The sequence below is a fragment of the Trichoplax adhaerens genome, genomic scaffold (assembly GCF_000150275.1).
Source record: "Trichoplax adhaerens TRIADscaffold_10 genomic scaffold, whole genome shotgun sequence".
NCBI lineage: Eukaryota > Metazoa > Placozoa > Uniplacotomia > Trichoplacea > Trichoplacidae > Trichoplax > Trichoplax adhaerens.
Genome location: NW_002060952.1, coordinates 1,038,640 through 1,063,436, shown reverse-complemented (window position 1 = coordinate 1,063,436; position 24,797 = coordinate 1,038,640). Strand labels below are relative to the sequence as shown.

The 24,797-nt window shown below is 32.8% G+C and overlaps 2 protein-coding genes across 2 annotated transcripts; one reads left to right on the top strand and one right to left on the bottom strand.

Moving 5' to 3' along the window:
- Nucleotides 1-1,673: 1,673 nt before the first annotated feature.
- On the bottom strand, nt 1,674-7,386 carry TRIADDRAFT_50686 (uncharacterized protein; the record flags this gene model as incomplete). Its single annotated transcript, XM_002115234.1, has 22 exons — nt 1,674-1,756; nt 1,911-2,008; nt 2,112-2,215; nt 2,358-2,462; nt 2,552-2,630; nt 2,797-2,832; nt 2,924-3,154; nt 3,759-3,850; nt 3,974-4,060; nt 4,132-4,230; nt 4,328-4,359; nt 4,492-4,528; nt 4,648-4,746; nt 4,887-4,921; nt 5,009-5,063; nt 5,172-5,213; nt 5,323-5,349; nt 5,504-5,593; nt 5,788-5,841; nt 5,932-6,048; nt 6,342-6,427; nt 7,335-7,386. 22 exons carry the CDS (start codon nt 7,384-7,386, stop codon nt 1,674-1,676), a joined length of 1,740 nt encoding a protein of 579 aa, XP_002115270.1.
- An 8,199-nt stretch (nt 7,387-15,585) lies between these two features.
- Nucleotides 15,586-21,662, top strand: TRIADDRAFT_29105 (uncharacterized protein; the record flags this gene model as incomplete). Its single annotated transcript, XM_002115362.1, has 12 exons — nt 15,586-15,769; nt 18,685-18,819; nt 18,953-19,163; nt 19,267-19,399; nt 19,484-19,618; nt 19,739-19,842; nt 20,114-20,238; nt 20,469-20,581; nt 20,758-20,889; nt 20,983-21,082; nt 21,208-21,308; nt 21,468-21,662. The coding sequence occupies 12 exons, from the start codon at nt 15,586-15,588 to the stop codon at nt 21,660-21,662; spliced, it is 1,668 nt and encodes a 555-aa protein (XP_002115398.1).
- Nucleotides 21,663-24,797: the final 3,135 nt, after the last annotated feature.

Genomic DNA, 24,797 nt, shown 5'->3' with positions numbered 1-24,797 from the left:
TATAAAATGGTTTTTGTTGTCTGCAACCCGCACGAAAATTAAAATTCATGTAATAAGTGTAAGCCAGACAGACACATTTTAAAACATAGACTGCATTTGCGTGGCTATGAAATCTGTATCTTTCTATCAAGACTAAGAGATATGCGTATTCATTTATGAAGTAGCAGTTAGTCTTTAATCGAATAGTATATCGTGAAATATCTTGATGTTCGGCCACGTGTCAACTTGCTTGAGAGAGAAATATACCAGAACTTGTAATAGACTACAGACCCGACTTAAACATTAATTTTGTAAGTAGACATCAGATCTATTTGTTATTTGCTGTAGTATCTTAAAAATAAAATAGCAAAACTTCAATTTCTTATCACCTCATTTCCTGACATAAATCAGTTCTACTTCCAAGAACGGTCTGCGTTCCTTTCAGGTTTAATCAATTTTGCGACTGCTTTGTAAAAGTATTTAAGTTGACTTCTAAGAACGACATGGAGACAGAGCTCTTCATAAGTTATATGATACGTACTCTTAATCCTGAGTCAATAACGGAGACGATCATATCTACAACACTTTTGTTAATTAATATTTATCTTCAAAGATGTCGAGTAATAAAACTATTTAATTTGCTATGCTTAATCGTTTTAACTTCAGGTTTGACTTCTTTACAGTAATTTCTATACCGTAGTATAGTATTATACTTTCCATGAACTACTGAATTTAGGCAAGTTTGATTGATAAAAGCATGTTGTTTATGCGCCTTTTGAGTTAATTGTAGTTACAAGTTTACATTTGGTATCCTTAATCGCCGTAGAGCATGGAAAAAGTACGATACGATAGCTTTCAGCAAACACTTAAATTTGCTTTGTTTCTAAAGTGTTAATTACATGAAATAATCACGCATAAAACTTAATTTTTCGCATTTGCTTTAATAATCTGGAATCCAATTTTCCCTGTGACTGTTATAAATTTGATTATATAAGCCATACAATATTTTGCATCAACAACAGTAAATGCATTTTTAAATACACTGCAACAGCGTTTCCACAAAATTAAAAATACACCCCCTTTGGGAACACCTTCATGGTTGCAGTAGTAGTCAATTTGTTACACAGAAAATAATAACATCATAAGCACGATACTGCCAGATAATGCAGCAAACATAATAATTAACCTGGTATTTATAGCAAATAGTTAGACAATTGATTGCAGTCAGTGCCGGTAGTAAATCATTATATCCATCCTAAATGACACACTTCATATTCTGTGATTTATTTAAATAAAAGCGATAGCATAGCCAGATAAAATTTCAATTGAAGTGCAATCAACTAAATGTAGATACATTACAAAGAATACATTTAATGTATATGTATGTCATCTATGTGCTTTGCAGTATAAATCGTATAATTAAATTACAAATTACAAACAAACTTAAAAAGTTATACAATTCTAGGGCATAAAGCTCATGTTAGAAGTGTTGCTATGTTAAATTAACATACATATACTTTTAATAACCCCACAGACTAATCTTTGTATATGTTTAAAATTATAAGATTTATCGTTTAATATCTGAGGCAATAAATGCAATCTGAAATACAAATCACTCGTTCGTATGCAATTACAATCGCCTCTAATGTTTCTAACAATTATTTCATGATAAGTTGGTAGTACTCAATTACTTCCTACAACTTGGCAGCAGTTAAAATATCCTCACAAACTTTCTTGTATGCCCAACTATCTCCTTTCAACCTCTTATGTCTGATACCTACATTTAAATAGTGAATCAATAAGTCACCACAAGATGCTATTGAATTTTCAGAATTATGGCTTATATCGGCAACCAATTACCACGAAGCCACTTAAACAACAAGGAAATCTTGAGCTTAACACAATCAAACGGGCTAACTTTTATAGCTTACCATAGATATTAAGTGAAGGCAATTCACAAACTTCGAGTTCAAACGATAATAACGCCTTCAATCGAGAATCCAAGATCTTGCATCTCAAGACGTAATCACTACATCAACAATAATCCAACGGAAGCATTGTTCAAGTAATAAGACGATGTAATCAATAAATTCTATTGTAATAGTGATACCAAAAATATAATTAATTCTTACGTCTTCGCTTTATATGAAATACCCCGTTCTACCAAACGATTCTTTAACTCATCAACGACATAATCTGCATTTTCACCGGAGGTTGCCGAAACGTTATATAGTTCCTACGTCCATATACAGATATAGGGCAACATCCATTATGACTTTTTATTTATTAATATTTGATAAATTTATCCTTTCATACATATCAGGTGCTAAAGTTAACCTCATGTAATGATACATATTCAAATAGATAATTCTACCAACCTTGACTTTTCGGGGTTTTGTCATTTGCGGGGTTTTATGAGGTGTAAATGCTTGCTTGAAGCGAGTTGCAATATCACCAACGTTATCTCCAAAAGCTGCAAAAATCTGTTAATAGATAAGAGTAATAATTTGAAGCCATTCTAATTTCAGATTCTTATATAGATATCTTTTGATATAATTTCAAAATTGGTTACGTGTCTCTTAGGAGTTTTGCTAGGGGTTCGGTATTTTTCTTGTGTAGATTTGTATAAGTCCGCGTCGCAGGATTGCCATCTTAATATATGTCATTAAGTAAGATTTAATTATGTCACCTCATGCTATGCTAGTAAATTGAATCCACAACTGATACCATTCACCCCCAACTACTGAATCAAGTGCGATAAGATGTAACTGTGTGTTACTTTGTATAGCAGTACATACGACGTATTTATGTTCTTACCTTTTACTTTCTGATAAAGGTGTAAGAGGAGCGACACTATTACCAATACCTTCAGCAACTTCAACTGATTGCGAGTGCGGTACTAGAGTTGATAAAAAACAAAATTTTAAATATTTTCTGCCCGAACGATTTATCTGCATGCAAAAAATAGGCGTTGCCACACAGCGTACTTGGAGAGTTACAATTGTCTTCAGTCCAAGCTCTGGGCCTTTCAGGGGTCTGATTAATAACCAATTCGTCCCACGCATCAGCAATCCTTTTAGGGGTTCTTGGAGCTGGACGAGTTTGAATATTCTCCTTGTTTGCACGAGTTGGAATATTCTCCTTATTTGCAGTATTCTTTTCCTTCAGGACACCCCTATCGTCATGATTGTTATTGCGTTTAGGAGTACACTTCGCAAATTCAGAAAGATCGAAAGGCGGTAAAGGCTAGGTATGATATGTAAATAAAGAAGAACCATACATTACAAGATTGACGGTACATGCTTAAGATATACAGCAATCGAAATAAAGCGATCATAACATCTAGAATACATTTATGGTACAGTTACATATTATTCGTGCGTTAAGACTAAAGCTTGTACATAATTATCCATCCCAAAAAATTTAGATGCAATGTTGTAAAGATCAACATTACTTAAACATATATATACATATAACTAATCAAGATATAGAATATATATGATTGTAAGTACACAGTTAGACTGTAGAGAGATATCATATATTACTGTATATCATTAATAAATAATAAATGACTTACTTTAATAAAATCAGGGATCACTGGTCGAGGACTGAAATTATATTTTCATTTTTGAGGTAATAAATTTAACAAAACGTAGAACATATTACTATACATAAAGCGAAATGAACATTTACATTAAAAAAATTATTTAACCAATCCGTAGCAACTTTATGAATTCAGCAAGACGTTGCAGTATACGTGTCTTTTAACGCCAACATACCTAACGAAAGGTTGTAAAAGCCTCGGTCTCTTGCCTTGGTACTTCATGTTACATAGTATGTAGTAGGTTGCGCAAACGTGATCAAACTTCCACTGGAAATAAATGCGGGTAGGTATTAATAAATATATTGGTTAGGTAAGCTCGGTAAGATTACGCGGTATCTTACAATAATTTTACTAACAATTCTTAATAATTTTAAAAGACTAAAAAACTACCTCGGCTATTTCATTACTCATTTCCGTAGTTCCAATGCCATAATATTGAGACATAACATCAATTACCTCACTATCGATTGATCCAGGCTGAAGAAATAACATGATTAGCAAAATATGTAAAAGCCAAGAATCACACATCATAGTGCGCCTATATCAACCTTATATTTAGATCTCCATTCGACTGGGACACCATAGTTCGTCATAACCCAAGGATGACTCAGCAAATGCTTTACTGTAATACGTTGATTAGGGTCGGTCTATTTGATAATTTATCACCGAATTTATTAATTAACAATTATACCACATTTAATTCAATAACACAAAAGCCACTAGCATTCGTTATATCTACCTTACCTGCAACATGCTATCTAAAATCTTGATGCTTCCTACATGGTACCCATATGACATAACAGGAACGACAAGGAAATATTACATTATTGATAGCAGTCATTCTTTGGCTTCAAGCAATGATTTCGACTATTAATTATAAGATCTCACGATTGCAAGATAAAACATACCATGCGAAAGCCACCGAGGTGTTTCATATTCGCCTTTCTACAAAGCATTAATAGTTATAAGTATGTTATACTACATGATTCTTGCAATTTTTAAATAAATACAATGCATTCATCCATCAAATGTGATGTTTAAAAGTGTTAGAACTGTTTCATTACCAAAATTTGCTTGTATAACTTCACTGTATTGTCGTCGTCGAATGGCAAGTAACCACATAATAGAGCATACAACAAAATACCCATGCTCCATATATCAGCCTATCCAATTACCCAGAATATGATAGCGTAAATACAATGACAATTGATGCTGCAATAGTCTTAGTAATTATCTCAACTAACAACATTAGATAGTAGCCTCGCACAGATTCTTAAAAACTATTATCAGGTTCAAAACTTACTTTGGATCCCAAATAGGGTTTGCCTGCGATTAATTCTTTGTAATGTTGTAAATAGAATTGTCTTTAAATGACTGCAGCAAAAAATGTAAGAAAATAGCGCAATAATACTATAGCTAGCTTACCAGGGGCAGCATATGCAGGAGATCCACAGCATGTATATAGATTATCTTGCAAGCTCTAAAATAACGCGGAATAATATAACAATTAATTATAAAATACTTCGATTTTACGAAAGATCATAATAGGTAACTAGAAATACTCTTCTTTAACGCAAAAAGATCTAACCTGAGGCTTGGCTACCAACCCGAAATCAATCAGCTTAATATTCTAAAATACAAATTGATATCCGAACGAAACAAAAGCAAAATGACTATCTTTCGTACGATTGTAATAATCAGCTGAAGTGCATCTTGATATGATTATTTATATGAATTACCTGGTAGCGATCCAATAATAAGTTTTCCTATTATAGATATGCAAAAATTAACAAATGTGATGTCAAAAGCTAGCAATTCTTGATAATAACTATTATCAGGCAACATTGACTGTTTATAGATATGCAGTAGAGCATATGGTTTATTATTCTGCTTATCTGATTAGATTACGCAACGATTTACCGGTTTTAAATCGCGATGTGCAAAGCCTTCGTTGTGGACATATGCGATAGCAGAAATGACTTGACGAAAAAATTTTCTAGCTTCATCTTCCTATAAATAAAAAAGTATTACGAAACAGTAAAACAAATTGCTAGCAATTACAAAGCCAATATAATCTATTAGTATTATCACAATGATGTAATCTTATCTATGAATATAGGAAAATTCCAATAATTGATTAAAATTTTAATTCAATTATAGTACCATTATAATATTAACAACATTGCCGAAAGTGGCATTATTACCAGAAGTCTGTCTTTCGTTACGATGTAATCGAATACTTCACCACCTGGTACATACTAGAGATAAAAAATATTTAAGTTAATTTTCAGCTTAAGCTATAGGGTAATGGCCAAGAAAACAAATACCATTAGCAAATTTATTCATACCTCCATAACGATATAAATGTCATCAGGTGTATCAATCACTTGATACATTTGACTTATATGTTGATGTCTTAATGAACGTAAAGCATTTATTTCTCGTTGAACTCTTGGCAAATCCTCCTGTAATTAATTAGAAAACAAATTAAGAAATGACCTCTATTTAACGCTCTCGGTTCATCATAAGCAGCAATCGAAAAATTGTAAAAATAATTACGTTTAATAACGACGCTAGTAATATATAGACATTTACGGCGTCCATGTCTATAACTGCAGTGTATACAATAAGTATATCACCTACTTATACATTATTACGAATAGCGTTTAAATGAATTATAAAGCAATCTGATAGTTGGCTGGGCGAAGTTAGAAACTGTAATCTATCGTAATAAGTTCGACGAAAGTCTTTGCCTTACCCCTAGAGCAACTTTATTCATTACTTTGATTGCAACAGTTTCACCAGATAAGCGATGTTTAGCGATCTTGACCTGTGCAAAGCCACCTTTATAGTCGATATGAGGAAAATATGACTTATTTTTTAATATTACAGTTTGCTTTTTATTCTATTTCATTTTATATTAGATGATGATGTAAAAAAGATTAATTTCGATACAGGTTAGCGGTAGTTCTACAGTATAGTAACAATATTCTTCATTACTAGATCTGATATAGCAGTCATGAATCGAACTGCTAACAGAACGTTACAGTCGTCATCAGAAGTACATATAAGGTGTATAATACAGTCTATAGTATAGTATGATCAAGGTAAGATATTGTGTTTTCATAATTGGCGAAGGTTTAAAGTGCTGATAATGTCTGCCAAGACATCATTGATACCGCAGTAATATCTCGTGACAAGCCAACATCATAAGTGAGAAATATCAGTCACTTTTCTCAACGGTAAATAGTTTTTTTGAAGTACTGTACTACTATGCATGGACTCTTTCTTGCATATTAGTACGCCGTGTATTTCATTCTCATGCATATTTCATTTCAGCTAAAGCAAAATTTGAAACGGCCGATACTAACCTACGATTGCAAGCAGTTATGACAAGACAAAACATACACATGTTTCATTAACTAGGCATTAGCGGAGTGAGAATAATCCACGAGTAATGGAAAGAACCGATAAGAACAAGATACACCATAGTCATTATGAAATACAGTAATTTAAGGTTAACCTTAATATATGGTAGTGCATTGGCAATTATTGCAAGAGACGGACAGTAGATGAAATTATCAACAGTATCAAATCAGTGTAAGAGGACACTTTAACAACATAAAATGGAAACGTTTTCGATAATCCACTTGATTGTAAATGATCAAAAGGTAATATCATCGTTTAAAACAAGTTTCATTAATTCATTGATTATTAATCTATTACAAAAATATTGTGGAGAAACATTTACCCGATCCGATGGTTTCCCTGACTTGATAGTAATCGCAAACTTCACGCGGCATAGGTGTGTTATTTGGTAACATATTGATTAGCCAATTTCGATGTTTAACGACAAGAATTTAAAGGCACTCTAAAATTGACCAAAAATGAGACGTTTGAAAAGTTGAGATATAGCTTCTATGTTATGATTTTATGCCCTACTATAACGTTACTGTATCTAATCGCCAGGAATTTGAAACAAATGAAATGAATCGAAGAGCAATCTGAGATGAAATGTTTGATGTCAGCAAACTACAGTAGTTTGGTCGGGTAAAAATCGCTGAAAGGGCTTGGCATTGACTGCTTACGTTGCAGATCAGTCACAGTCGACCTATTACTAGCCGTGGATGTCTTATTACTCAGTACTATAAGTAAATCCACTGAACTTGTCGAGAAATCCGAGATAAAACATTTGATTTCCGTGTAATGTAACTACGCTCGCTAGTTCGGTTGGGTGGGAGTTAACGTTCTACAGTCAGTCTGCTATCGGTAACACTGGTCAGTGCAATTTTCACTGGTTATTATTTTTTTCTGATACCAACTATTTATGTTTGGCATCCTCTAAACTACGGCAATGCTATGAGAAATACTACATAGGTGTTCCACTCTGTATCTAGTAGATATCTCTGAACATCAGATAAGGCTTAAAATTACCACACCTCTACTTGAAAACACTCTCTGCAATACTAAAATATCAATACAGTTCAGCAGATTTGATATCAACCTTTGAAAAATTATCACCTAGGTTCGAGTTCTCGTCATCTATCGGCTACTCGATTATTAACGCTCATTTTTAACCACTGAACACATACACTTGTAATAAATAGCCAAATGGAGACACTGACAATAAAAAATTGAATTATTTTAGTCAAAATACTCCATCTTACCCAACAAGTTATTTTTTCCTATTTCAAAGTGAAAGAAAGTTAAGCTGGCCGAGATGTTAGCGACACATTGAATGACGATTTTGAAATTGAAATTTGAAATTACCGCTGTACTTTTTTATACTGTACAGTACTGTAGTGTAGCAAACCATCAACTGAAATTGATATGAAGTTGTATAGGAAAGTGTGCACTGCCGACTCCAGCGCCATGACAATGGCTGTTACAGTACTGTGTACTGTACAGTAATGCACAGTGTCTGGTTTATTGTCGGTCTCTACAGTGCATCATCGTACTGTACACTCTACACTAACTGTACTGTATCGTACCGTACCGTATCGTATCGCGCCGGGTAAACGCCTCCATGTTAACATCTACAGTATAGTGTACTGTACACTACAGTACATTACTAGTTGTATCGTACTGTACAGTACTGTACAGCTTACCGTAAAGTACTGTTACAATAATCAAATTCAAATTTCTCTTTGGCCAATCAGCGATCGCTCAGCATTGCGCAATCTCCGCCCTGCAACGAAATCATCTTGAATATTTCTAATCCATACAGACTCTTTAAATTAATTAATCAACGTTGATTATTATTAGGGTTGGAGCTTTTTAGATAGTATTTCTTACATTGTCGTTGAGAAAAATCAATTGAATTCATTTTAATTCAATAAATCCATTCATTAATTGAACTAAAGGACCATTTGGCTTAATATTTAGCTCTAAAAAAGGATTTTACTGGCAGTCAGATTATACTGTAGACTTCATTACGTTGCGTCATAACGTACTGTACAACAAAGTTTCGCTCTTTGACGGAGTTGAAAAGTAAGCAAGTTTTGCTTGAATATTACCAATGGCTGTACACTGTACAGTTACTAAAGTGTACCATCTAAAGTACAGCAATTTACAATAATACAGTACAACATGCAAGAGAGCAGTATTACTCCCTTTTACAGAGGTGAAAAGTCAGCGATACTTGCTTACTTTTACTCTTCAAATTAGTTAGTATTAACTTCAGTGTACGAAAATAGTAACATCGATTAGTACAGCAGATAACGTACGACGGCTAGAAGCAATAGTGCTATAAATAATATTGGTTCATTAATTAAATTGCACACACTATTAAAATTAAATTTGAAGTTCCTTAGATACCTGTAGATAATAATTATAATTATATTTATTAATACAGCAATCCCCAAATTAAAATGCGCAGTTTTAAAGAAATAACAATATTATAAACATAGCCTCAAGTCTTGACTAGTATACGGAAAGTGGTCCTAATATAATATAATTAATCGGATTTTGCTACATTGTTTCGTATTTAGGGTAAGTGTTCGTATTGGTTATTATTTTTATCATTGTAAATGCTTTAAAGAATTTTGAAGTTGACGTGCTCGGATAGGCAAATTCATGTTTACAACTATTTCAGGAAGATAAGATCCCAGTTTGACTAGATCACTCATTATTCCTATAGTAAATCTTTAACTCAGCGTATCATAAAATGACGATACAAATTATGTTATTAACTTGAGGGGACTAGGTTTAATCGAGCACTTGTTTGAGATATTTGTAGTGACTCGATACAATGTGATAGGGGCCTTTGTAATAATTTGCTTTCATCTTCCTAAAATTACATTAATTGTCTAGAACTATAAATTTATCATTTACAAACAAAACGCGTACTAGTATATGTAATCGTGTTCTAGTAGAATACTACATCATAAGTTAACTTTAATCCTAAAACCTAAGGGAATGTATTAGTTTAAGGACAAAACTCTATAACAGCCGATGGTAAATAGTACCTTCATCAAGCAATCTTTTGTAGGATTTTACGTAACAGGCGGACTTGTAACACACGCATATTAAATATACGTATAATTAATTATCATTGATTAGACAAGTAACAATCTAATCTACAATATACACAGTTGATAAATGTTTAATTAAAATGCAGTGCACTCGGTCTACTACAGAGTACTTTACTATCCGTTCATGCGATCTTGTAGTGTTCTATAATATAGAAACTGCGATATATCAGTAAGACTCAGTGCACAGAAGTCAGAAGTCTCGCATTTGCATCTGTGAACCGAACTTTAGAGATACCGAAATGAAAAAGAACTATTGTAAAGCATGCTACTGACTACTAAAATAAAGTAAACAATCACATTACTGTATACTGCACCCTTATACCGCTACAGATTATTAACAATTGTAGTTTGACTATTGCATTACTACTGGTCATTGGCAACTACATCATGACTATCACGCTGTGTACAGTAGAGTGATAGAACATCTAGTGGCCCATGGCACTATTTAATTTCATACTCAGAGATCTGGGCGTATTTTTTCTCGTACAGAGCCGGAATAATTTGCACAAGGGTTAATGACAGCTTACTATAATAATACACCTTATATTATAATAATTAACAACCATGCTATTCCACTAGTTAGAATAAAATCAAGTAGTCACAAGCCATTTGAAAGCTATTAAACATTTGCATTGCAAGCATCAACCCTAAAATGTATTGTTGACACGAGAAATTGCATTGTCGAAGACCAGACCTCGAACAGACGTAAATGAATTAAATAAGTAAATGTTTTCTTTTTTAAATCATGCTCTTGCATCTTGAACTGATGCGTTAAATCTTGCAAAGTTCAATCAACAACATTCCACAGTCAGGTCACAGTTTGTACAAACTGTGACCTGACTGTGGAATGTTGTTTTAGTTCCGGGCGAACATTAAATTCTGCTCTCATATCCAATCAGGAATTGTTAAAATTGTATGCAGTCTATGGATTGAGTACATATATTATATTTAATTGCATACTGTAAATACAGTCATTACACTAAATGGAGACCATTCTCAGTATAGTTGTGACAGTTATTAGATGATTAGGCCATGCAGACGTGCAAATACTGTATGCAGACCAGATGGTGATACTTTTTTACTGTACGTGTAATGTTATTGTAGAGTAGTATGGCTAGTACCCCATGTTGTACTATAGTTTACATTTCACATTCAAATAGTCAATCAATTCAGTAAACTTCTGCACTGTTAGCAGTTCATCGAAGATCTACGACATATTTTTAACTCAAAACGGTAGGTTGCAATTTGCTACGTAGACAATGCTTTTGTAGCTTTGAAGCAACAGGATTTCATGCATCCGGAAAGTATCAATCGACTATACAACTTTAGTCTTACGTCGCATTACCGATATTGGCCGTAACGTTATACATACGAGTATTTGTATATGCATACATAGATCACCCAAAGATTATTACCTCAGAAAACACTACTACGATACTCGTTTCATATTTATTTGGCCTATCTGATGCGGAATTACAATTGTCTGCAAGTTGTATACAGTTGTTGATCTTCGTTAGAGTCTATATGATATAACTGACAACGCGTAAACTAATGGGTATTGTTCTTTATTTGACATCGACCACAAGAGACAACACCCACACAAGAAATAAAAACCGGTTTTGCATGTTTACTACTATTTACCATAAGGAATGTTCATATTGAGATAAAAATAAGTGTAATGATTTAAAGTAAATTTTCGAGGAGTATTTCTCGTGACTGTATATAGATATACGTATATAATCATATGGCCCAAGACCTATCATAATTGAAGCATGGCGTAGTTAGCAATCAAAACTAATGTTAGTGTTGCGAACGTATACAATACATAAATTTTATATCTTGTACGATTCGTTTAAACTTGACCTCTGAATTTGATTTCTGAATGTTAATAGAATTCTTATCAAAAGGGCATAAATCATAAAAAATAATATTATACTTAAATTACTTAGAGTTAATGATTATAAGATCCATACTACAAATAGCAGTAACTTTTAAGAGGGATATTCTCTTAGAAGTGCACGAAAATAGTCTGGCTACCTCTCACTATAATAATCTATGCGTATTAATAATATACAAAAGCAAGTTATACATTCCCATTCGTTTCATGGTATTAATTTGTGATTCAGTACGATAATCTTACCCTTCGCTTATTGCTCACAATAGTCAGCGATGCCATTTCCTGTCTCATTAATGTCATCGAACTATTCACTATCTATAGACATTGCATTACTGATTGCCAATACTGCACCGGCCGCATCAGGCGAAAATAAGCAGTTAAATATGCCTTGCTGTCTAGATAAAATAAATAAGTACTAAACATTAGCTTATACAGTTTAGTTTATACAGTATTATTATGACCTCGAAAATTATACTTGTATCGGTTTTATCAGTTTGAGGACATTATATCATGCAAAATAGTAATCGGCAAGGATTACATTACATTAATTAAAAATAGGATCTGAACAGTGATATAGTCAACGCTACAAGGGTGCGTTATAGCGATAGCATTTCAAATATTTGCTCATAATGTAAAAGAACACTAGCAATGTTTTAGAGGTATATCAATCAATAACTGCTATTAGACAGCATTTTTTATCATTAAAAGCTATCGAGTTATCGAATCAAATAAATTTGTAATATCGAACGATTTAGATCATTTAGAGAGGTTATAGTTTGTATGCAGGTATGATGGTATTTCAACTAGGTATCAAAAAATTATTACGGGCACTCTATTCTTTCCACAATATCAGTTACGAGCATATTAATGTCCAACTGCAAATTCGGCATTATTTTCCCTGTTTCGATCATCGGTCTCTCATTTTATATTCCTGATGTAGTATGCTATTACCTCATTAATTATACTTATTTATCGCAGAAATCGATGATTTTCTATCGCTAATTGCACTAGCTTACTACTTCAAGTAATAATATTTATAGTGCGTTATCAGAACACGAAACAATAGCTACTATAGTGCAATCAAATTCGGATGTACAGACTCTTTGTTTATAAATAATTAATTCATAAATATACGCATATTTAACTTTCAAAAATTGTACCACTTTGATATAGTATAGAAAAAACCGGATATGAGTATTAATGAAAGTGATCTTTGCTTTAACAAGCTAAGGGGTTAAATAGATGAACCTAAAATTTGCAGATTCTGGATATGAACATAGTTAATGTACAACGTTAAATACTCTAAAAACAGGTATTTTTATCATCGGTTATATATGTAATATTCACAGGAGAGTAGGACAGTAGGGATACGATCCAGCAAATCTTGTATATAGAAAGATACGAGACGGCTCAATTTCATCGATAATAAGTAGCTGAATGAGTAGTGTCAATTCTATTTTCACCGTCTTATCAGAGATGAGTAATCCTGGATCATTTTATATCTAATGAATTTTATCCATATTCGTAAATTTGCATGCAAATGCGTACAACAGCATGATCTAAACTTTCCTATTTATGTAGAAAATCTATGAATTTGTTTATAATATTCTTATTTAAGATTTATAAAATACGGAGTCTACGTAAATACTCTTATTGCAAGTTGTAATATTGTACATGTTACACGAATGCATGGACGTTCCTCAGAATTATCGAAAGAATCGGATCAGAAATAAGGAATTTTTTACCATTATTTGGATTATAAGAATGAAGGCAATTTCATATCAAATTTAAATGGATAAATTCCCAAAATTACTGCTCCTACCTCTTAAGTAATAAACATTATGTAGTGTTTCAATTAAAGTCATATTCATATATAGTATATGGCTGAAAGATACTAAATAATTTCAATAGATTGTAAACGATGTTTACAAATATTATTGTACTGATAACATTTAGAATTATAGTTTACAAATTCAAACTTTAAGTATGACATTGCAATATTCTAAACATATGTTTACAACACAACATATAAAGATAGTAACATGCTCATCCATCGTAAGTAAAGCGAATTCTAAACAAAATTTCTTATTCAAAGTGTGAAAGACGCTGAGAAATTCCTAACTATATTTATATAGTACCAGTATCTATACAATCGTATCACATAACAATTTTATGGCTTGAACTTAAGTACCCTTTTCAATTACTGCTTATATTGACATATAGAGGGCTAATTGTTGAATAGGGTACCGTACCATGCAACTTATACGGAGCATAATAATGTACGTCTAGAAGACTGAACTATATGCTATTATCGCATTCTTCAAAGCAATTTTATTGTGAACTCGATAATTTTAAAAGCATTATAAAGAAATAGAGATTTTGATCTAATTCTGAAAGATTAGAGTTAGCCGACCAGAGCTATCTTAACTTATGGAATGTATCGCCTACTTCTTCAAGACTCTTAAAATAAATTTGCATGCTGATCTTCCATGGCACCATCGAAAATATTGTACAGTTTTAATATTGTAAATTTGCTAGCCTGCCATTATCACCTTTATATCAATATTCAAGTTTGCTAGAAACCTAAATATGGTCGCATAAGGACAGATTTAGCTAATTTCTCGATTTAATAATGCATATGGTTGTAGTGACGTAAATTTAAAATTCATCATTTGTAAGAAATGCATTTTATCATAAATTATGGAACATCCTTATCTTCCATAAAAAGTAACGTAATTAACGATCAGAACTATCAATTTATCTCTCATTATAGCATTGAAATTCGCATTAAGCAATGGGCTTTCGTAATGATTCGGTTTCAAATTAGTCGATGCACTAAATACTACAATATGTTATTAGAGTATCTTATAGCTGCACGGTAAAATAACCCATTTTTATAAGTAAACATTTAACTAGCGTAGCAGGGTCTCTACTTTTAATTAAATACACAATATGAATCAAGCGATCTTCACTCTACTAACTCATGTAGTTATAAAGTTCTAGTAATGGCTACCTTGACAAATTTCTATGGCTTTAAAATATTAAAAAAATACTTACTTTTACTTTTCAAGAAATAAAATGTATTTGACATGCAACACACTTTATTATTTAGAGTACGAAGGCATCAAAATTTTTGTATGTAAGTTATGTATTTCACAGGAAAGACTGTCCAGTTTTACGCTATTGTATTTAAGACAACCAATCTCTCTTCGCGGTTTTAATTTTATCTTGACTTGGTTGACTATTACGAATACTGATTACTGTTTAAATTATGCTATTTTAGCCATTGTAGTACTTATTAATAGGTTACTACCACGTGTTTTATAAAAGATTTTAGTTAATAATATTACAAAAAATACATCGTATCAAAGTAATGAATATCAAACAATTTTTATCGCATATGGTTGAAAAGGAAAACAATAAAATGTAATTACTACAGCTAAGCAAACATCATGCTGCGTAATCATTGGGATAGTCCACCTTCCGATAGTCTTCTGACCTTCATTATAAATCGATCGCGTTATCAATAGAAACATTTTATTTCTATCTTGTCTGTTGAAAGACTTATCAAAATGGGTGATGGTGATGATAAAGACACTAGTGACGGTAAGGTTGTAGCCGATACCGAAAGTGAAGAAGAATATGAGCGTGAAGGATGGGGGAAGAAAATCGAATTTATGCTAAGTTGCATTGGTTTTGCTGTGGGATTCGGCAATCTATGGCGATTTCCATACCTATGTTACAAATATGGAGGAGGTAAGAAAGAAGCATGTATCTATTACAAGGATTCGAAATAATCATAAGGGATGGAATAAATCAACTTATTTTTATTGCCTTCCCTGAGCGGGTCTAGTGAAAGACATTTTAAATTTATTTTATAGTTAAACCATCTACGCGTAGATCAGTATTCGAAGCCATTCAATACGATATGCATATTAGTACTTTGGCTATTGTCAAACTATCATTTATACGTAATAGTATAGAATTGTTCCTTTTTGGTTTTTATACACTGTATAATAGCATATTGCATTGCTCTACATGAGGTTACAGTATATCATATGCTATCCTTTCGATTGATCTTGCTTTATAGGTGCTAAATAGTTTATACAGCCACGCTAAATAATTTTAAACTGGTATTGCACACTTTTGTAAACAGCATGACCTAAAAATTTGGTATTCGATACGACTGTCAGAGTCTCACTATGCATCTTTTTTCAATATATTCTACGCATCTAATATTGGTCCTTTTAGCTAAAATTCGATCCATCATTTTAATACTCTGCAGAACATAACTTTCAGGAAGAATTTCTGTATATTCGGAATAGCAATCTGTAGGATATTGAGTAAACGATTAATTTCGAAGAATACTATCATAAATCCCGTATAAACGCTACACTACTGAAGCATGTCAGAGAATTACTATAAAATTTAATTTTCGTGTATTGATGTTGGAGTAGGCAATTTGTTACGCACAAATTAATTACATTTCGCTACTAAATCGGAGCACCATACATTATTAAATTGATAAAGTAACTTTTAGATGGCAAATAATGCTTGAAGTGCGATTCAAATCTCAGTTTTTCTCTACAAAAGTTAAACTGTTTGCATAGTATTTAATTTTGAACAGCATATTCTGTCATGAGATATTATTTTGTATCCTTCACGGTTTTTTACGTGATATGACACCGTGCAAAAATTACAGTAATTGGTATAAATTTAAAAATGGTAAAAATACGAACGAATTCATTTGCTTGGGCTTCATAGCATCATAGAGTTAAAAAAATCTGATTTATCCATATTTTCATCCACTGATACACAGAAAGATTCCAACGAAAAATTTGTATTGTAACTGTCTTGAATACATTAACTTCAATGCTAAAAAATAACGTATACGAATTGAGCTCGGGAAAGTTTGCGAAGCACTAAGACTGATTTGCTTATTCTATGCTAGACTCGATATATATCAAACTATTGTTACCTCAAGAAGAATTCAGTAATAGCTCAATTTATGTTTACATGTAAATAATTTCCCATAACATCAGACGATATTAACAATCCAGTGTAATACATATATGAGACTGATTCTTTCTGAGGGCTGTATGATATTGTAGGAATCCAACTGTAATATTAGCCAATACTCATAAATCTGTGAGTCTTACAGCAACTATGCACGACACCTTTATAGAACAATTAAATATGCCTGTGTATTTTAACTACTTAATATCGCTATCCCTAACATATATTGTAAGCGAACATGCAAACCCTGACCAATAACAACAAATAGACCATTTAGTCAGGCTAATTTAGCGCTGAAGGGTTCCTAGCATGTATTATTATGAACTTGATAGTATATATAATAAAGGCAATGACAGCGTCACGTAAGTTATATATATATATTTATGAGTCTTTTAGAAATATGTATAAAGGGGAAATTTTTTAGAAATATTTGCAAAGAAAAATAAAAAAGCCATTTAAGCAAAGTAATTACCAGTGCTAATATATCGATTTATATACCTGGGGTACTAGTACAACATTTATATTAAAACGCAGTTATGACCTTACCATAAGTAGTTCAGTACATATATCATCCGTAAGCTCGTCTTGTAACCGGGGTTTGTGCTGATAACAATAAATTGCGTTGCATGCTCTAGGTGTATATTTAGCTGTCCTAACTGACTCAATTTGTATTCCATTTGATGAATTAATTCGTAATCCTTAAAATACGAGCATGAGCAATATGATCTCTACCTGCAATAGAAAATGTGTAAAAATTGTTTCGCATTGGGATAGCTAAACAAGTTTATAATTTAATTCGGTACCGTGAAAAGCGAGAAGTAACTTGAATCTACAGTATTAATGTTTTACTTTAAACGCTTGATCATAGTTGCCACCGATGCCAGATACCATAGAAAATAATTTTGATGAATTAAAAATATATTCCTATTGTCCTTTTTTACTTTGCATATTTTAAATCAATGATTGTTGCTTTATTGGTTGTATATATTAAGCGCCGTATTGGTCAGTAAACTAATATTTTAGCTATCTACTTTGTAATACTATTAGACTCGTCTCTTCTCCTTCTTTACCTACAGTATAGTTTCAATAGCTAGAGTAGCAATACCAGTTTAAGTTAAGCGGTTCATATATTTGAACGCAGAGAATTGTTTAAACTGCAAAGATGCACGTGATTCATCTCGTGACGTATGTGTTTAAATTCGAAATTAATTTTCGACTCTCTTCTCGGAAATTGGCATCACGATTAAACGTCGATATCCGTATAAGATAAAATCATTGGTCACTAATTCTCACCATTAATGAGTTTTCAGCAACATTAAAGAATTATACAACCAATCTGGAATACAAAATCAGGCCAATAATAATAAAAATGACTTGAAATAAGCTATCCTTTTTATGTTGGCTTTGCAAATGGAAATAGTTGTAGGCGTGATGGAGTACTTGTTTTGTGGAGATAATAAGCCGTATCCAGTAAACACAGATTAGCACGAATCATGATCCCAGCTGACAGGATTAATTTTAAGCAGTTAGCGTTAGGATATTCTACTATTGCAACGGATAAAGTGTTGGTACTCATGACAATACATTTAAGAATTCTTATTTGAAATGATTTGAATACTAGTAATATAAATATTCAATTCTTTTTCTTTCTTTAGGAGCATTCTTGATTCCATATTTCATATCCTTAGCTATCTGTGGAGTTCCTCTTATGGCATTAGAATTTGGAATCGGACAGTACTTTGTAAAAGGCCCTACGGTTGTCTTTAAGAAAATTTGTCCTTTGTTATTCGGTATAATAAACTCTCTAACGATGAATATTGCTACCGCAAAAATCTATTAATGATGAATTCAAAATTTACTTAATGCAGTGTAGCAATTATGATAATAAGGGCTCAGTTGCTATTCTACTGTTATTGCTTATAGGAACTGGCTTCTCTATGATCATGGTTTCCTTTTTAGTATCTATCTATTACGTTGTCATCTTAGCCTGGGTGCTATATTTCTTGTTTGCAAGTTTTATCTCTCCTTTACCTTGGACAACATGTGATAATTCATGGAATACGCCTGAGTGTTTAGTTCGAAATGGTTCTAATGTTAATGAGTCTGGAATTTCACCAGCGGTCGAATACTTCAAGTAAATAAATGACATAAAAGCTAAATTCTAGCCTTTTAATTTGGCCGCTATTTATTTTTGCTCTAATGAATTTATTGCCAATTTTAAAACTTATCCAATGTAGTATTCGTGTTTTAAACAAGACAGCTAATCCAGATATTAGTGGACCAGTGAAATGGGATTTAGCCTTGCTTCTTATACTGGCTTGGGTGATAGTCTACTTGTGCATCTTTAAAGGAGTAAAATGGACAGGAAAAGTAATTCTAAAATTTGATTTTTTAGATACATGAATAGCGCTATTCAATTGAAAGAGTAACACGAATATTATTTTTGGCTATTAGGTCGTCTATTTCACTGCTACCTTCCCTTACCTTGTATTAGTAATTCTATTCTTCCGTGGAGTAACATTAGATGGTGCAGGTTTAGGTATTTCCTATTATCTAAAATTAGATACATCGAAGCTTGCTGATATCGAGGTACGTTTATATCCATGTTTATGCAGCTTTCAACTTACAAAGGAAATAGCGCAAATTTCTTACTATAGCATGAAGTTAATGGTGATAGCCGTTAAGAATTGCGATCATAAATTTTGACAGACGTGGAAAGAGGCGGGAACTCAAATCTTCTATTCTCTTGGTGCGGGTTTCGGTTCCCTTATCGCATTTGCTAGCTATAATAAAAGAAATAACAATTTCCTTAAGTAAGCGAAATGAGAAAATAAGCATACCGTAATAGTACGGCATTATCATTTATTTAGTTTATACAGCTAAAGTTCATAAAGGTTTGATAGTACTGTTCATAGCAAACTAACAAAAAATTATTGCAGTTGATAGGGTAATGTCCGTGCTATTAGTATAATTGACTAAAGTGCGTACGAGCTAGGGAGAGTCTATAGCCAATATTGTAATCATTTACTTAATTAAAAGTTATTGCATCAGAAAATTAATTTTAAATTTTAATTCTCAATTTAGGGATGCAGTCGTTATTAGCGCTATAAATTGTGGCACTAGTTTCTTTGCTGGATTTGTTATTTTTTCAATGTTGGGCTATATGTCCAAGCAACAGGGTTTACCAATCGAAAAAGTTGTCGATGAAGGTTCGAAAAAAAGCATTATTTCAAATCTCTAAAATTAATAATAGAATGCGCTAGATAATGCTAACGATTATATCTTTTCTTAAATGCAATGTGAAGGAGCATTAAGTTTTATTTGGCAAGCGATAACGATAATATACCTGTTTTATTTATTCGTCAAATATTTTAGGACATATTGTTATTCTGAAAAATGAATAGCTACTTAAATACAATTCCTAACTAAATTTTTGCAGGTCCCGGCTTGGTATTTATGGTTTACCCTGCTGGATTATCTACTTTACCGGGATCAAATTTTTGGTCGATCCTTTTCTTCTTCATGTTGATTACACTTGGCTTAGACAGTCAGGTAAAGCGATTAAACTTGCGATGTACTCCTATACGTATAAGATTAAGAGTTCTTTTGATATGAATTTTTACACTCCATAATTCATAACATTAAAAGCGTTCTTCTTAATAAAGTTAAAAGTATTAGTCTGGATTCTAGGTCTCATATGAGAGTAATATCATTAATTTTTAATATAGTTTGCTATGGTTGAGGCCATTTCTACAGGATTGACGGATTTCTGGCCTAATCTATTCGCTTCTCGTAGACCATATCTTATTTTAGGATTATGCATTGTCGAATTCCTGATTGGACTAACATGTATAACAAAAGTATGCCAAGTTGCTATTAATATCCTATAGAATTCAATATGAAAGAGTATGAAGCAAAATTTGAGATTAATTCGTATTTTAATACATAAATAGGGTGGTATCTATATCTTTGATTTATTTAATACCTATTCTGCGGGCACAGCCATGATTGTAACAGTCTTATTCGAGATTATGGCTGTTTCATGGTTTTACGGTAAAAATGAGATTGTTTTAACTTACTATTACATAAAATACTTTTCTTCCTTTCGTAAAGGTAGATTATAAAATAAACTATCTAGCTTTAATTAAACCCTGAGGCCATAATATTTATTTGCAAAGGTGTTAGACGATATACACGCAATATAGGATCGCTGTTATCGTGGAGAGTTTGGATATCTTGGGACATTTGCTGGGCTTTTTTAACGCCACTTATGATAGCGGTAAATTTTATTTATACTGGAATAAATGTACACGTATATGTACAGTATATACGCGTACAATGTGTATATACATATTATATAGATAAAGGGTTCTATGAAGAGTAAAGTATTTGATCGTTTACGTGAATCATTCTAATGATGTTTTATTTGCATACTTAGGCGGTCTTCATCTTCAGTCTCGTTTTTTATACTCCAATAACATACAATGGCATTCTGTATCCTTGGTGGGCTGATTTTGTTGGCTGGCTTATGGCAGTCTTATGTCTATTATGCATCCTGCTTCCAGCTATTTATCAGCTTATTTATACTGAGGGAACATTTAAAGAGGCAAGTAAAGCGCTCTCAACTGCATGAATTTAGCAAATGCCATATTATGTATAGTTTGTTAATAATTAACTCCGAAACAGTATACATGATCAGCAATCACATGTAGTTATTTCCATTTTTACTACATGATTCAGAACTCAATTTATTTACAGCATCATATTTGTAAAGTGATAAATGCCATAACTTTTAGGTAACGGAAGCTTAAGTGTAATTAGAATTAATTTACATTATCCATTTTCTTATTTTACAGCGATTAGTGAAGTTGCTTTATGTACCCGAAACCGAAGAAGAAATAAGGCTACGTGAAATGAATGGGGAAGGAAAATCTGCGGATGCAACCGTTTAATATTGTATTATCAGTTATCAGTCCTATACGCAGTTCACATATAGTACTAAAAAATGGCATTAATAGCGTTGTTTACACTTCAATGAGAGTATAATAATGCAGCCCTTTACTAACTTTCCGTGAGATTTCTCTGCATACGCGTATGTTGGAGTTTTCATGATTGTGCTTCGCAATACTCTGTAGTGATACTTTGACAGGTACAGTAATAAATCAATTAATATACAGTCTGTCATCCCTTGGCATATACCAAGCTTGTCTTTGATGTGCTTGATAACAGAAAAATTAGGATTAGTTAACATTAAATATGGTATATTATCTTTGTGGAATACGTTCCTAAGCCAAGTTGTATCATGCAACACAAAATTTCATGCGCTTTATCTTGACTCAAATATTGTATTAATTGCCCATGTTAATGACTTAATATTGCTTTAATGCGGTAAACAACTATCGCAAACTGCAATCATATTACGATTGCTACATGGTTACAATGTTAGATTAAATATTCTTGTTGTACTTACGTATCTATAGAATTAATTAATTGCTAGCGCAAATTTATTATACCTATAGAGCAGACTATCCAATTAATTTAGCTGCATCGATAATATACTATGCACGTGTGGTTCGGTATGCCAATATTAGTACCTTGTAATCCAAGAAATAGTAAAAATAAAATTTGAAATTTACTTTTGTGATGTCGTAGGTCTCAGATTTATAATGAAGCCATTAGTAATTGAATACTCATGGAGGCATGGCGAGAATAGCTTCTATCGCGATTATTAAGAGATGATAAATCGCTAATTTTTAGCAACAACCTTCAACTTGCAGAAGACTCGATTTAAACTATTCGCAAGCACGGTACCCAATATACTGTGCATAGTTTCAGTGGTTAGCCAGTATTTCGAATCATTTTAAATAGTCTATTATGATAATTTTGCATTAGAAAGATAGTCAGTCTGCAAAATAGACGTACTATGCAGTAAGTATTTACAGCCAACTGGATATTACAGTACGATGTAATATTTAAATTAAATTGATACTGTCCTCCTATCCGATGTCTGTGCAGTTAATGGAAGTGGAATATTCATGTAGCTGATGAAAAGGGAACTACATTTAGCCCGCTTGCATGACTATACAGTATAGTTGTAGCCATTTCTCTCCTGAGATTTCGTCGTAATATAGGTAGAAGAGTTTATAGATCAGATGTAATATACTCGTACGAGTCGAGTCGACTTTATTCGTGTTGGATAAATGAGCTGAGCTTCTATTTTAGGTATCAATGCTGGCGTCAGTGACCAAAAGGCTTTAGTGTTGTCTGAGAATAAGAACTTATTTGTGGTAGTTATCTCATAGATGACTGTCTTAATGTCTCAAACAAGTAGAAACACAGTACGTGCCTAGATTGTAATCATCAGTCAAGCATATAAGTTTTAAGCTTTATAAAGTGTAAATGTAATTGCTGGCCATTTAAGTATGTTCAACCAATTACCAAATTTCTATTTCGTAATAAGTGTAGGTAAACTCTTGGTATGATTTCCTTGACACTATTTATTGTACTACTGTATGCATTCCACTGCCACTAATCTCTACAGTATGCAGTAAAGCGGTCGAATGCAATCGTAATTTGCTCAGGAAGCCAGAACACATAGCATTGGTTGCTCACTTCTAGTTTTAGACATGCAAGTACTGCATTGCATTCCTTCTACCGGATTCCACCTAAAACGTCTACTTATGCATTGTACGGTACGCTCCTTTGTCACTACATTTACAATTATATTGTAGATCATTACTGTTGCCGTAATTTCGATTTCATTTTACGAGTTTTTACGCGATTCTTTCATATCTAATTACTGAACCTCATGTTGATCAGTCGGTATGTTGTGGTCTTCTTCTTTTATCGTTATTAATGATTGGGGAGGATAACACGCTCATGCGTACTGTGACGGTCAGTATGGGGAAATACTGTAGTTGAGGCTACCACGTGAGACAGTGATCAATAATACACTGCAGTACTGTACTGTACTACTGTATTATAGGATATCATAGCGAACATGCAGCACTGGCACTGGTAGTAAACCAATATGGAAGAGTTTGATCTTAACGTAGTACCAAATCACGGCGAATAAAGACGAATAACTTGATTAGTAGTACAGTTTCGTAATAATCGCGATTATCGTACTATCATACTGTATCTAGACCTACTGTACTGAGTGTACTTGTTAATTCCTTTTTAGTTCGTTAGTCGGTTAGATAGTCAACAAGTTTTTCAATTGATATTTAATTGTAAAGACTATAATCTTGGGTGCCAAGATTCCTTCAGTAATAAATGATAGTAAATCTCTGACTATCTCGTCTACATCATCTGTGACGCTATAATTATACCATAGTATTCGATCGTTGGAACTGAATTATTTGGTGATATAGCTAATCTCGCCTCTTTAAGTTAGTAAGTGGCGTTCTCCGCAAGGATTGGCGTGTATAGACTACTTTGTCACTAGTGGTGTGTGACAGTACTGTAAATTGACTTACAGTATTACTTTATCAATGTGAATCAAGGGTCATTTTGGCGAGTGTAAACGCTTCCAATCTTGTTTTACTGCAATCAGTACTGTAGTCCAGGATGTCCACGTTTATGTTCCACGTTGCACGTAGACAACGGACTACGATCACGCCGGGTAAATGTGTACATAGGCTGAGAGTGGGAGGGTAGAACGTTAGCACTGTTTAACTTACAAGTGAAAAAGTCTGCTATGGTACAGTAAACAAATTATGTCGATTGACATGATACTGTTAATGCGGAGAACGATGAATCGTTTCAG